General features: G+C 34.2%; 1 protein-coding gene across 2 annotated transcripts in view; it reads left to right on the forward strand.

Moving 5' to 3' along the window:
• LOC149796469 (vacuolar protein sorting-associated protein VTA1 homolog) overlaps positions 1–16,164 on the forward strand; it is a 40,366-nt gene that overhangs the window by 1,173 nt on the left and 23,029 nt on the right. For both annotated transcript variants that reach the window (XM_089961173.1, XM_089961174.1), the window contains exons 2-3: positions 9,626–9,720; positions 13,443–13,567. In XM_089961173.1, the coding sequence (XP_089817299.1) occupies positions 9,626–9,720; positions 13,443–13,567 (220 nt within the window). The remainder of the gene's footprint in view (positions 1–9,625; positions 9,721–13,442; positions 13,568–16,164) is intronic.

Consider the following 16,164-nt stretch of genomic DNA (forward strand, 5'->3'; position numbering starts at 1 on the left):
GTCTTGTTCTCTGTATAAATGCTTCAAACAGCTAGATTTTGAGCTATTAAATTGGGGAATATGTACAAGAAAAGAAGATAGCCTGAAGAAAGAAAACACTATAATATGTTAGTAAGAAAAGAGAAAGAAATGTGAAGCAGAAGAGAATAAAAGAGAGAAGAATTGTAAGAGTATATCATAGGTTTACATAGAAATCTTTTAAAAGTAGTTTATGTTGATATATACAAAAATATAACCATGAGCAAATTCAGGATTGTAGATGCATCAACTGATTTTCATAAATATATCCAAAACATTTCAAACAATAGAAAGAAAATGATTACTGTCCTATACAATTAAATTAATAAATGTGAGCCATTCAGGTTCAAAACATTCCAGTTTATTGTTCTTTTGGCTAATTCCATCTTGCAAGTATAGTATTGATTTTAAAAAAAATTAAACAAAGATAGGTATGGAGGTTTTCTTTCATGGCACATACTATATATGTATCTTTTAGATATCAGCAATATAAAATTTCAGTACCTGCTTTTCACATACTGACAGTTATTCCTGTAAATGAAAAGGTATGCAGGAAATTAGTGATATTTCTAATCCACTGATTCAAATCATTCCAAAATTGATTTACAATTGCACAGTCCCCAAAAAGGTGAATTAATGTCTCAGGTGAATCCATACAAAAAGAATATTTGCTATTCCAGTTCCTTATCAAAAGTGTTTGATGCAAGAACTTGATGCAGTAATTTATACTGAAACCAAATTAGATTAGAATCTTTTGTAATTTTGTATGCTAAGGCAAAATGCCTTGTCCAATTCAAATGGCCTGGTAGATTACCAGCAAGTTTCATTTTCCATTTAATTAGTGTTTTAGTTTATAATATTAATGTCTTTTACCAAGATACTATAAATACTTCTGCAACCTTTCTTAGTTTCAAGAAGTACGGTATTTTTGCAATCCAAAGTTTTTCAAAAATTTCTGGTTGGGATTCATTGGATAATCTATTCATATAAGATTTCATGGAATTAAGTTGCCCTCTATATTGTAGAAATTTAGTTCCAACATTATATATTGCATTCACTTTTTGCCATGAAAGGAATTGTCCATTTCTCTGAACAGTTTTGTTTATAAATAGTTTACCTTTTTCAAACCATTTTTTGCTAAAAATAAAGACCCTAATATTTTTAGTATGCATTAGGGCTTGACTAAGAAAATTTGAAAAAGTCTGGAATAAACTTTTTAGAGCATATGTTATACATGTATTATAAGAACTAAAAATGTCCTTCCAAATACTAAACTTGTTAAAATCCTTCAGGAAATTAAAACAGTGAAACATGAGTTTACTCCATCTTGTACTTTTGGTATGTATTCTTCTGACCCAGGATATTTGTAGAGAACAAATTAATTTTTTTAAGGGCCCACGAGTGGCCAAGTGGTCTAAAGCGCTCACCAATCCGGATCACTGCCATCTCACTTCTGTCTGCGTGGGTTTGAGTCTCAGGATCGGCTAATGTGGATACATGTGAAAGCCTGCCACTAGCTTCTCGTGGGTCAGCTGTTCTTCCCAGGATTTTCCAGGGTTCTTCCTCCACCTGTTATACTGGCTGCTATGTATATAGCCTATCTTGTGCTGAAAAATGGCATTAAACCCTACAAACAACAACAACAACAAATTTTTTAAGTCAGTCATTGCATGTCCCCCTTCTTCATAACTTTTATTTATTACTTTTATTTTTATCTTGTCAACTGACCCGTTTCACAAGTACTTGTAAATTAAACTAATTTTTTAATAAACCATTCTGGAGGATTGGTAAACTTATTAGTATGTGATTTAATTTTGATAAAGCAAGTGATTTTATCAAATAATTTTCCCATAGGGGGTTTGAATCCTCTTCGATCACTGAGTCACTAGTGTTTTGTTGTCATTTAATTTACTATCATAATTAAGATTTATCTTGTGACTTAAATTTGTAGGGAAGGTAATGCCTAATATTTGAAACTATCATCTATCCAGCATATGTTATACCTTATATACAAATGACTGTAACGTTGCTTTCTTTTCATGTTTCCTATCCATATTATTCTTATTTTCTCTATGTTAACGTTAGGGCTGTAGGTCTATGTATAGAATTTTAATGTATGTATTGTATTTCTTCCAGATCCATCCAAAAACAACATTGTATCATCTACATACTGAGATATCAGAAATTCATTTCCATCTATATTAATACCACATACCTTTGTTTTTCAATCATTAATGACAGTATTTCTGCACAGAGTAAAAATAAACAAGGTGAAAGGGATTGCCTTGTCTCTTTCCCTTGCCTTGTCTGTATCCTCTATATTTATGAAACCAGGATGAGATACGTCCATTAACATTTACACGTGATTTTATATTATGATAAAACATTTGAATCCATTTTATAGTTGAATTAAGTTTAGTACTTTAAATAAAAATTCCCATTCCATAGAATCAAATTCATCCATAAAACCAGTTTGATCATCATTAATTATGGTAATTGTTTTTAAAAAATTCTATTTACAATACATGGTGAGGCCACTTTGTAGGTAGTAATAAAAAGAGTTATTGGTCTCCAATTTTTAAATAATTTTTATCTTATCACCTTTGGGAATACAAGTAATAATTCTATCCTTCTGAGTTGATGTGAGATTATTTATTTCATAACCAAAATTAATTGACTTGACTAAAAAATATCCTCAATCATTCCAAAAATACTGAAAAAGTTCAGCAAAAATCTGATCAAAACCTGGCCTTTTACAAATTTTCATGTTTTTTGGGGCATTTAAAGTTTCAGGCAAAGAAATTGTATCTGCTATCTCTTGGCTGAGTATTAGAGTCATTGAGTTGAGATCTGTTTTCTTCATCTCTTGAGGCATATATACTTTCACAATAGGATTTGTGTCTCTTCAAGTAATTTTTTTGCTTGGTAATGATAGTGTTATCATATTTTATGATACTTTTCATATATTTGCTGAGATAGATTTGGTTCTCTAAGTTGCAAAAATATTTCATCATTTTCTCACCCTCTTCACTCCATCTAACTCTGGACCAAATCATATGACCCTTAAGTTTTTACTGATGCAGTTCTTGTAATTCATTGTGTTTTTCACCAGTCACATTAGTATTGATTATTTCTTTATCATCCAATAAATTATTAATCTCTTTAATTAGATCTTTCTCTCTGGTCTCTCTTTGCCTTTTCTTGAAAGAAGAATAAGATACTGTTTTTGCTCTAATCTCTAATAGAAGAACTTCATACTATAATTGGTCATTTATCTTAAATTGTATTTCATCATTTGCAATATCGCTGACATCATTGTGGACATAAATATCTGACAAATATTGTAATTAAATGTTTATATTTTCAATATAAGTATTGTCAATAAGTAGTGAGTTATTGAACTTTCAGAATGATTTTCACCTCTTGAAGTTTTATACTCTAATGTTAACACATTAACCCCTGGAGCTTTTTGTCATTTTTGCCTGAAAATCGAGTAGGAAACACATTTTGAAAGCTACTTCTGAATAGACTCGAAAACACCAAATCCCCGGTCATCTTTCAATAACATACTGCCTAGTTGTGTTAGAAACATGAGCAGAAGGGTAAAAGTTTAACTTTTTTTTTTTGCTAAACGGAGCAATTATTTTTGTATGGAGACCAGTCTTTATTCCAAATGCCCATCTTATCCTACTTTTTGCAAAGGCTCATAAGTCTGTTTGCAGTTCATACTGGTTTGCCTTAGATATGAGGCCAAAAAGTCTAAAATCCGGACACAAATCAGATTCCGACCATGGGTGAATTTTGGGTTTAAAAAAGTCGGGTCCAAAAAATGATGTTTTTCTATCTGTATTTTGTAGTGCAACTAGATATTCCAGATTATTTGGCATCATTGTAGAGCTACATCTGTCTACCTTTCTATAATACCACCCACTTTAGTGTATCTTGCATGACCATGACGCTACAGAGCTCGGCAGTAGGCTACTACCTCCTGCCCCGTAAAGTCGGCGCTAGGGGTTAATGTGTTGAGAGAGAATGGTCCAATCCATACCTTGGTACAATATCTGCTGCTTCATTATCTATAAGGAGGTTCTCTGAAACCCCTCCAAGTTCCCTCTGTGTCTTTTTGTGTTTGTTTTTTTTTTAATTCGACATTATTGTTACGAAAACTGCTACTCCTCTAGATTGACTTGAACAATTTCTTAAAAAAGCATTCATATCCTCACCCACAGTGTATATTTGTGTGAAATAAGTATCTTGTAGAAAATAAATTAAAGACTATTTTTGTGTAGAAAATAAATTAAAGACTATTTTTGTTTAAAGACATCTCTTCTCTTGGATTTGATACCTAAACCCTGACAATTCATGGATGCAGTGTTAATTTTATCAGTCATCAGGTAAGGTCCCATAGTTACATCTATTTAGAACAAATGCTCACAGTAGAAATATCTGGCAGTTCGGTACATCAAAATATTAATATAACTTAGATACAATTCTAAGATGCAAATGCAATATATTTGTACATTTGCCTTTCACATAGGAAAGGACATCATTAAAGAGGGAGAAAAGAAACTAGAGAAGAGACAAAAGTAATAAAAAGCGTAAATGCGTAAAATCTTTTTACCTTCCTCTCGTTATAAGAGAGCTTATTAACAAATTAGAAATTGAAACATTTCTAATAAATTTATATTTTCTACAAATACTTCCATGACTACATTAAATGCTTTTGCAACAAAGAAAGCAGGCATAAGCAGAGATCTCGGAAACGCTTAATTACGCATATTTGGATGACAGTTTTTATCTGGGACGCAGAAAATCACTGAGGCGGGAGTCCTCTGTGTGCATGTAATAGGTGTGCGGAAAAATTCAAAGACTTGCCAGTCCTGCTTGAGCCACCTGCTTTGTGGGAAAATGTGTTGATCAGTTAGCTGTGCTGATATTTACAATGACAGCATTCAGTGACTGAAAGACCCCTTGATGTACATACATGTTGCCATTTTATAAGAGTACATAAAAAAAGAACATGATACAATAGCTGGGTGACAAGTTCAAAGGCTTTGACTGGCAGCCGGGTGGAACATGTACTGATATTTACAGTGATTGAATTTAGAGATAGAAAGACCCAGAGATGTAAGTTTGGTCATTTATAAAAGTACATCAAATAAACAACTTTAGCTTTCGTTATTGTGTTCATTTCCGATTGTAAACTTCATCTTCTTCTGTTAGGAAAGCGAAAACGACTTCGCCCTGTGATTATTTAAGAGGTACATTGACTGACCATACCATATTTTTTTTAAATGCCCCTCACCTTAGCCCAGTTAGTTCTATTATTGTAGCAAAATGCATTCATCAAGGTATCAGTAGCTAGGCCTAGTCTTTATATCAATTATGTTGACAAACAAACTCTTGCCCGTTCACAAGCATTATGTTTTGAAAGCTGAAGGTGGCAACTATCAATTTCCTGCATGCTATCCATTGATGATAAAACATACACACTTTGTGTCTTAAGATCAGAATCATGATCTGGATATATATTAACTGCCTTTTATACAATATTTCATCATAAAATTAGTTTGAAACTGTAAGTGAACCAGCAGGCCTTACAGGAAATAATGGCGGACTTCGCTAAGTCTGGGATGTACCAGTTTATTAGATTGTCTGTTTTCTTAAATCATCATATATCTATTGTAAAAGGTATTCTTCAGCTATCCTGTGGTCGTCTTCTCTTTACCGTCTTCTTTTTTCTCTTCTCCTAATTCTGTCTCTTTCTTTTTTGTCTTCTGTTCCTTTTGTTGTCAATTCAGTTGGTTTTGTCCCTGTTGTTGTTGTTGATATCATGGGCATTTCTTGTACTTCCGTTTGCTTGGGATTAGTTGTCTCTTTTCTGTTCTCTGTTGCTGTTTGTTCTGCTGTAGTTTTTGTTTTAATTGTTGCTGGTGGGATCCCTGTTGTTGTTTGTTTCTGATTATTTCCTGCTTGGATTGATGTTATTGGTCATAACAGTGAATATTCAGTTGTTACAATCCCTATTGTTGTTGGTGTTTGCATTTTCTGGTTCTTGTTCGTTTTCCTTTGTTGAGAGTTTTCTTTTGTTTGTTTCTTTATAGGTTCTTTTTGTTTTTGCTTTTGTTGCTGTTGTTCTTGCTGTTGTTGGATTTTTCCCTGTCTAGCTTGTGTTTGCTTGTCTTTCTGCTGTTGGCTTGTAGTTTGCATTTCTTCGTCTGGTTGTTTCTTTCTGGGTATTTGTTGTTGTTGTTGTTGTTTCGCTCTCAGTATTCTCAGTGTTCTCTGTTCATTTTCTTCCATTGGTGTCTTGTAGTTTTTGGGACATTTGTGTGGTGTATATCCAGTCTGATGACATCAGTTGCATTTCCTGTGGTAAATGCACCCCTTAAATCACAATTTGGCCAAAAACCCATGTAGAAAAAAATGCTCTTTTGACTTCTGTTAGTTTACTCTTTTCTGTCTCCTAGATTCTTGTCCCATTCTAAATAGATGTGATGGGGATTGTATCTAGTCTTGATGAAATGACCTTGATTTTTAGTTTTGCCTCATACTTTTAAACTATTGCTTCCAGAGGTTTTTCTAATGGTATATCAGAAAGTTGCAGTTCTCCCATTTTGTAAAATTTAATTGTTACTGTTTCCCTTGCAATGTTTATCTCTCCAAAGGGTAATACAGGTTAAGTTTCTTTAGGGCATATGATGTATCCTTGATACCTCTTTTGGTTTATTGAATGTATTTGTTGCAAATAGTCTGGGTTTACAACTTTTATTGCCACCATCACAGATGTCATTCCCGGTATTCTTTCTCTGGGTATCCCTGTCATGTCAAGCTCCTGTGTTCCTTTTCTGTAACTACATTCCATGATGCATCCCTCTTTAGTTTCTGTTTGTCTTGTTTAAAAGTACTTTTCTATTTCTCTGACTTCTTTGTCTGTTCTGTTGGCTGCCATTTTTTCCCTTGCATCTCATGTGGCTTGTGAATAGTTTGCAATGTTGAATTCTTCTGTGATTTTTCTTCTTAATATTGTAGTAATTTTGTTTCTATATGATTCTAGTTTGGAAATATTTATCACGATCTCACTTATCCAAAAATGCATATTATGGAAAAAAAATGAATGATTTCTTGTCAACTTTTAAAAAAAGATAAATCTTATTCGCTGCTACATTTTGAAAGACTACCATCATGGGATCAGACCTCAGGCAAAGACTTATAAAAATGCCTCATGCTACATTAAAAATCCAAATCACACACACATACACCATCTATCTACTTAGTAATGTGATCATGAGGTAATTTACAAATATGTTGTTATATTTACAGTTGTTACATGACTATCTTGTCCTGATACCATTACACTTATCTCATATGGGTTGACCACCTGTATATGTTATGCAGCATATGAGAACGTTATAAATGTATAAAATGTAAAGAAAGAGTACAAAGACTGACATCACATCTCGGCCTCAGGTTGCATTATAAAATGGTTTTAGTAACAACTGCAAGGAAATAAGAAGAATTGATGACTCTCAATAGTACATGTCACTTAAGTCATGTGGGCGCATTTACTTTTTTTTGTTGTTGTTGTTGTGGGGTTTAACGCCATTTTTCAGCACACGATAGGCTATACATGGTGGCCAGTATTAATGGTGGAGGAAGAACCCGGGAAAACCCCAGAAAGAACCACCGACCCACGAGAAGCTACTGGCAAGCTTTCTCACATACCCACATTGGCTGAATCCTAGACTCGAACCGCCGCAGACAGAGGTGAGATGGCAGTGATCCATAACGAAGAGCACTTTAGACCACTCGGCCACTCGAGGCCCCGGCGCATTTACTCATTTTAAATGAAATATAAATTGTTCTTGCAAAATTTAACATTAATTTTTTTTAACCAAAGTCTGTTCAGTCCTAATTATTGAATGCTCTGCACCTTAACTGTCATCAAGAAACTTCCAGACAAACATTATTGATCACTGTGGACTTTTACAATTGTGGCCAAGTACTAAACTTGGGTCAAAATAAAAATGCATCGAGTGGAATTGTCACAATCGAGGGTAGTACATATTTGTTTATCAGTATGCGTAGCTTTCATTGTGACATCACAGTGTGTGACATCCAATCCAGATTGTACTGGATCACACCTTTAGGTTCATTTCTTCCAAAAAGGCCTATGTACGTTAAAGTTGATTTTGCTATATGCACCTTTTGGGTCATCTAAATAATAACCTTCCAAAGGAATAAGGATGTATACCAATCCAAATGAAGTGAACACTTGCCACTTAAAGCTATGTAGAATCAAATTCTAAAAAATGACACCCATTACTGAAATAATCGGTGTTGAATGCCTGCATGACCCGTGTGATTTGTACTGTAGATCATGATGTGGTGACATAAATCCAAATTCATCACTGGTGAAAGAAAGAAAAAATGGTTCATCTGCTAAGTTTCATGCAGGAATTTCCTTTCCCCAAATCTCAGCAGGCACTTAAACTTATTCGGTGTCATGAGTAGGGACAATATTTGTTGCCCAGATTGAGTGTGCATTAAATGTGGGGATCCACAATGGCACCTTATTGTTCCAGATCTAAATCATGATTGACAACTTATTGCTTGGCATTGTATCTATTTATAATGTTAATTGCTTGGCATTGTATCTATTTATAATGTTAATTTAAAATGTTTATAAGATCATAAAAACTTAGCCTTACCTAGAGTTTCATTTTGGATCTTGCAAACTTGAAGCCTTTGTGTCAACCTCCTTTTCTAGGCAACCATTCATTCCCTAATTTCATAAATAAATTAGATAATCAGCACTTTTGAGAAAGCTTGATCCAATTCTTAAATGTTTTGAATCTGATCAGAAAGCTACCATATTAAATTTCTTTTTTCTTTTCTTGTAACATATCAAACAAAACTATTGTTCATTTGTCACACTCTTTGCGTGTCATCCATTTTGATTCTAGCACTAGTCTAATATTATTATATTTGCTTCACTCATACAGTACCTCATTCAGTTATAAAAATTATTAGGCTACCAGTCTATACCCCAAGTGTGGATTACAGCAAAAATATCTACAACATTGTGTCAGGATTCTGAGTTTGAACAAAACAGCTTTGCTTACTCAGTGACATATATATACTGTACAAATGATTTCTTAATTTCTGTATAACAAAAATTTATTGGAGGAAAATGTAAATACAAGGATTGAAGGATTCTTTTTGATAATTCATTTGGTGATGAACACAGTAGCTTACTTTGCATGTCTACATGTACATCTGCTAATACAGCCAGGAATTGGCCTTCATCATATATAACTCAGATCAATCATATAACATTTAATATTTAATTAGAAACACAATATCCCACAACTTATATAAGAAATTTAGAGTTGTTGCTTAGATTTTATGTAAACCTGTACTTCATTTTTAATAAAAATGAATGGGATTTCTTTTCACATAGGTCACTGTTGCAAATGCAGCCAATTAGTTAGCAAGTAAGAATAAGTACATAATAAAATGTAAGAAACCTCATCAAACATAAATTAAACAATGTTTATTAAATGACATTTATATAAATTAAGTGATCAGACGATTTATTTTCCAGGTCGGCTTTATACTATGCAGAGTGGAATGCAGATTGATAAGAAGTCACCAGAGTGTAGGAAATTTCTAGTAGCTCTTATGGACTACCTAGAGCAGGTATAAAATGAACTATAATATTGTGTATTCATATCATTATTCTTTATTTTCATGGTGAATACATTTCAGAAGAAAAGGATTTACTAACTGTCATATCTTATTCTGCATCTTACTTCTTCTTATTGTGTTATGTTAAAACTGTACAACACTCAACATTGTGTATTTCATGATCAAGTGAGGTTCAGGGATGGGGGACTGATTGACATGTTTATCATAACATGAACTGTTTTTTTTAAGTATGAGATGTCCTTAATAAATATTTGCCTAATTGTTTTGAGATTTTTTAATGTGCTTGTCATTAAGGCCGGGCTTGTCTTTAAATAAATATGGTAATTATTAGGGCCTTTATTAACCCAAGGACTTACTGACAAAGATAACTGACACTAAGTCCAGATTTAAATCTGAGACACATTTTCTGATGTAAGGCTATTCTATGATTTATGTTACTGTGATAAAAATTGACACTATACAAAACAGTTGCTCAAAAGTATCCTAACCAGTACTAGTCTATGACCAGAGATGGTTTTTTAGGTGGTATGAGTGGACATGCCATTTGGAACTTAGAAAACACTTTGAATATTAGTTTTCTTATATAAAACAGGCAGCAGAGTGTTAAATTTCATGTACTTGAACAGAAAGTTAGGATATTAATAATTACAAATTTTGAAAATTCTATAAAAAAAAGTGAACTGAAAATAGTGAAATGTTAACAGAGATTATGACAGAGGTGTGGTAATTACAAACATTGTCAGGAGATGTTATGACTCAAAGTCTTAAAATGTGTAACGTGAAGAAAGTGAAACCAACAACAAATATGTTATCACAAGTCCAGAAATATAGAATGTTCTTAATGAATTCCAGTAATCTTGAATGCCCTGATATAAAACAATGATCTAGTCCAGAATGTCTTTGAAGAAGTTCACAAAAATCCAAAATTATGATTTAATCCAAAAGGCACTGAACACTTTAGTTATTCCAATGAAAATTTAAATAAATCATTTCTTTATATAATCATATATATATTTCCACAACACAACTGTAAACTCTGATCACAAAATAGATTCCCACAGACTGACCTAAAACAGGAATGAATTATTTGTTTATCAAATACCTATTTATACACATTTTCACTTGACCAATAACGTAATAGAATGTGATGTTGTTGTTGTTGAGGTTTTAACGCCATTTCTTAGCACAAGATAGCTATACATGATGGCTGGTATAAATGATGGAGGAGGAACCCAGGAAACCCTGGAAAGAACCACTGTCCCACGAGAAGCACTGGCAAGCTTTCTCACATACCCACATTGGCTGAATCCGAGACTCGAATCCTCGCAGTCAGAGGTTAGATGACAGTGATCTGTAACGGTGAGTGCTTTAGACCACGTGGCCACTCAGGGCCCCAATAGAATGTGAAGCAATCCACTGGATAAACCTAGCCTAATTGTAAACACTTGAGCTCAAATGCTGTTCTGTTCAAATTCTGTTTACAACTTACAATCAGGCACAGATGTCATCTTCACCTGCCAAGGTTCTGATATGTTAGCCTATCTTCACTTTGGAGAATCGATCACATATTTCCATGTTTCCAGTCTGTGAATTTCATAAGGTTCATCAGCAAACCACCACATCCAATCCAAATCAAGTTCCGATTTCAACACTGTTCCTACATGAAGGGGAGCACACAGCTGGAATGGACTCATAGTAAGCAAATTAGATTTTTTTGATAATCCCAATGGAACCTCACTTAGAATACAAGAGGGGCATGATCTGAAATTAGAGGGGCCACAGGTGTTGGGCTACCAACTTTTATAGCACTTCTTATAAAATAAAACATTTTATTTGTGTTATTTGGTCATTGCTAGAATCATAAAAGTGAGTGGCTAAAAAGTTCATGGTATTCAGTTTCTACATAAACATTTGTGCACATTCAAAGAAAAATATGTAATTTCCCACTAAACTTGTTTGGACTATACATTATTTTGAGTTATGATGGCCTCTCTATTTCATCCATATTTCCAACTTGTACTCCTTTCTTTCACAGGGAAAGTCTCATTTCAGGAAGTAGATCTCATATAGAGGTGCCAACTGTCAACTTTCATGACTGATTATTGCATCTTTACATAAAGAATTTTGGATTTTGCAGGCTTGCAGCAAGCTTTCAGACTTGGAAAAAATTTTTTTACAAGCTTGTGCAAGCACCCTCACCAGCTTGTGCAACCTCAGCTAGCTTGTCATAAGCTTGCTGCAAGCTTGTGGTAAGCATTCATTTTAGGGTCTGAATTGCAGTTTGTGAATCTGTAATTGAGGTAATTAAGATTCAGGTAAACATCACAAGTATTTGAGTTGAACACAATGTTTACCATTGCTGCATCATTCATGAATCATATTTCTGGATTTTTAAATACATGGTTTCAAGCTTTATGATAGCATACACCATACTTAGATCTGTGAAAATTTTTAGTAAATATCTACCTGGTACTTATTTATCTTAATGATCAGTTACCCAGGTTCCCAATCAAAGGGTAAATTGTATTAAATGTGTACAAACCTGAACTGCATTGTTGCAGGTTGATGTTTGCATGAACGGGATGCAAAAGTATATTTTTTCAGTAGTGGAAGTGTAGAAGTCTTGGTGTATTTTGCAAGTCAGATCCATCTGAAGGGCTGACTTTGTCAGTGAGACAGAGTTGCGTTTGGAAAAATAAATAAGCCCAACTGGATAGATAGGTAGTTAGGAATATAGGTAGATAGGTAGGTAGATTAACAACTAAACTGTAAAATATAATTGTATTATTGAGTGGAATATGTCACAAATAAATTGACATCTTACAACTTGTTCTAGTTAAATCCATTAAAACCAACAATGCTTGATATTTTAAATCGGTTTATATCATAAAACCATGAATTCAGTTATAGGTCACATAACAGTATTTATAGGTTACTGCATTTGTATGGGCAAATATGAACAGTGTTGTTTTTTTATGGATGTTGCATGACCTGTGGTAGTGCAGTATCCTTCTGAGAAATTCAGTTCATATTTTCCCATAAATGCCATGACCTTTTTATTATATTCTCATTCTACCTAAGGCTTAATTGTAAAAAAATACACTACAAGAACAAAGTACCGGTAATCAAATTTATGCTGTATTCTAAAATAAATGCATAATTGTTGATTCATCAAAACAATAACAATATTATATCACCCAGGGTTATTATCAGTAGGCAGGTACCTGGGTGCCCAGTCACCTCTCTAACTTTACTAAACCTGGTCAAATTTATAGGAAAAAATCAACTGCCTTACTGAGAAGGTCTTGTTAGGGTTGACAGGTTTGGCTTTTTCTTTTTGGATTCTGGATCATTATTAGGTATGATGTCAGTTTTTAATAAAATTATGCACACAAAAATCAATACCTGTAGCCGTAATGGGTGGTCAGTTTTAATTTTTTCATACAAAATTTGCATTTAAATAGTCAAAGAATGGGAACATTATCAATCAAGTCACATTCTTGACAAATAAATATAGTTATTGCCTCATTAATGTTGGGGTATGAGGTCTTCCTCTAATTTTTTTGTTTTTGTTAATTTCTTCCATCTCTGTTAAAACATCACAGTCATTGTACAAACAAAATTCTCAGCTTCCCACATTTTTGTGCAAATTATAGTACATAATAGCCATTCCTAAGTTTTATATTTGTACAGATTTTCTTTCTTCTTTTCAGAATAAGAAATCTCATTCCATTGAGGCTATACACAATGAAGTGGTCGGTCAAGCTCATGTAGAGAACTATGCCCTGAAAGTGTTCCTTTATGCTGATAATGAAGACAGAGCTGGTAGATTCAATAAGTATGTAAAAGTATTGACTGACATGAAGTACAAGTCAAAATGATAGGCTTGCTGGTTCATGAAACTTCATATCAACAGACATAAAGGTCTGTGATTATTTTATTGTATTATCCAATGCAAACAATGATTGCAGTCTTATTGTACTTGAACTTTTTATATTGACAAAAATGATGCATGTGTTCAGGAAAAAAAGAATCTTTGCCATGTGTGCGGATCGAAAAGGAATATGAACGCTTGTGGAGTAAGATTTGTGTCAGGAACATGTCAAGCTTTTACCCAACAGAAAAATCTTATCTCTTTGGGTCAGATTTCTCAATCTACACACAAACATGCAGACAATTTTGTTAGTCTCATCGTTAGTAAATGGTAAGACATAAATGTCAGTTCTGGCAGCCATGCTGATGCCATTATTCTTATCATCAACAATTGGAATTTATATCATAGCACTTATATAACTAATATAAATATCTAATCCCTTCTTTTTCTGGACACCATAATTGAGATTTTGTAATAATTTTCATAACTACATAAATTCTCTGGACATTTAAGATTGGGGTGGGTGGGTAGGGCTGAAGCCCCCAAAATACAAGATTCAAAATGGACCATAAACTAAGGAATATTTTACCTATACTCAGATCAGTTGATGAAATATATGATCATCAGACCATAAAATATCTTTCAATACCATATTTGTCCAATGCATTAACTGTTAGCCTTGTCATTGGAAAACAATAAAAACAGCTAAAATGACACACAGCACATGAACACACAGTTCCCTAAACAAACTGGTCAACATATGCATATCAGTTTTATTCTTGGATGTAGTGATTTGTCATCAAACCTATAGTAATGTTAAAAATGACTTTTAATATCAGTAATATATTACCTGCTCCTATTGCTTAACTATTACCTTTGGGGAGAAAATTACTCGACTGAATGATGGAAATTCTCTCCTCCAAGTAGTGTGAACCAGATCCTTCCAGAACACTGAATGAGCTGCTGCAAAAGAACCCATACATTGGACATATTTGAAAGACCATCTCATATATTTTTCATTTGCCACGAGGGGCCCCGAGTGGTCTAAGGCACTCTCCGTTACGGATCACTGCCATCTCAACTCTGTCTGCGTGGGTTCGAGTCTCAGAATCGACCAATGTGGTTATGTGAGAAAGCTTGCCAGTAGCTTCTCGAGGGTCAGTGGTTCTTTCCGGGGATTTCCCAGGTTCTTCCTCCACCATTAATACTGGCCACCATATATAGCCTATTCGTGTGCTGAAAAATGGTGTTAATCCCAATAACAACATCATTTGCCATGAGGTAATAAGAATCAACATTGCTAACAATTAGGAAGATGAGCACCTTCTTTCGTGGTTCAGTGAGCAATCTGTTATTGTCTTGTGCTCTAAATAACTTCAGGACTATTCCTCGAAAGATTTTTTAATCCAAAAACTGTTTAATTAAGCTCTCTTGGTGTACGTTTTGTAAATCTTTGTTAGTAATTAACATTTGTCATTTTATTTACATTCTAAGCTGCAAAGGTAGGTATTTTATTTGAATTTTCCTACCCTTAGAGTTTTTTTGGTAGTCTGTGGTCTCACCTACCAATCATTAAATTCACTTTGCCATTATCGTGAATTGTGACTTTTTGTAATTGGTAAGCAGGTTGAATACCACTAATTAATTGCACCGATCAAAACTTTTTTTATCAAGAACTCGGGTTCTTTTTTATTTTATTTTGTTGGATAGCCTTCAGTAAATTTTTTCTTATCTTAGCAACCATAACCTATTGGTTTTTGCTAATACTTTTTGGTCCCATCTTGTTTTTTTTTGAAAAAGAAGGCATGGTTGATTTATTAATCTTTCTTTCTTCCTGAAAGCTTAGTGTTGCTTCCTTTTACAATTTTCTTTTAGTGAAACTAGCAGCATCTTTATTCAGGACAGTGTCTAAGCAAGGGATGGGTAAGTGTGGCCAAAAGAAATCTTGTTTATCATGTACAGTCAGTTAGAGGACAGACAACTGTCCATATTGTAGCCTGTTGTCAGACAAGATATGGGATTGTGCAGAGAGCCAATGAACCCACCAGGCAAGGAAGAAGGTATCCTCATAATCTCTCTGGTCGCAGAAAAAGATTACCCAGGTCTCTTGTGAGACTCCTGTGATTAGTGGGCACTCTCTCAAGGGATGGTACAAACAGGTTGAGAGTGAGTCATGCCCTCCCAAAAGGGTGGAGCAGCACAGTCCTCATTCTGTTTTGACAGAGAGTGATTTGTGCCCTTCTGAGAGAGAGGAGCAGCACCCTTTCTTTAACACTAGGATACTGAGTCATGCTGTCCCTTTGAGGAGGAGCAGCATGCTTTCACATCTAAAAGGACAGACTGAGTCTCACACACACACCCAGGGGAGCATCATTCTATACTGACCCACAGCTCAGTAAGGGGGACAGCACCCTTTCAGTCCCAATGACCTCATGTTGTCAACATGATCTAGTCCCATGAAGAAGTGAATGCTCAGATCCAGGTCTATCATATCTGAGGATACAGTAGCTTTTACTACAGACCTGAGTCGCATGTCCTTGCCTGGTGAGTGGATACCGTGC

The sequence above is a fragment of the Sinohyriopsis cumingii genome, chromosome 6 (assembly GCF_028554795.1).
Source record: "Sinohyriopsis cumingii isolate HCF-2022 chromosome 6, ASM2855479v2, whole genome shotgun sequence".
Classification (NCBI taxonomy): domain Eukaryota; kingdom Metazoa; phylum Mollusca; class Bivalvia; order Unionida; family Unionidae; genus Sinohyriopsis; species Sinohyriopsis cumingii.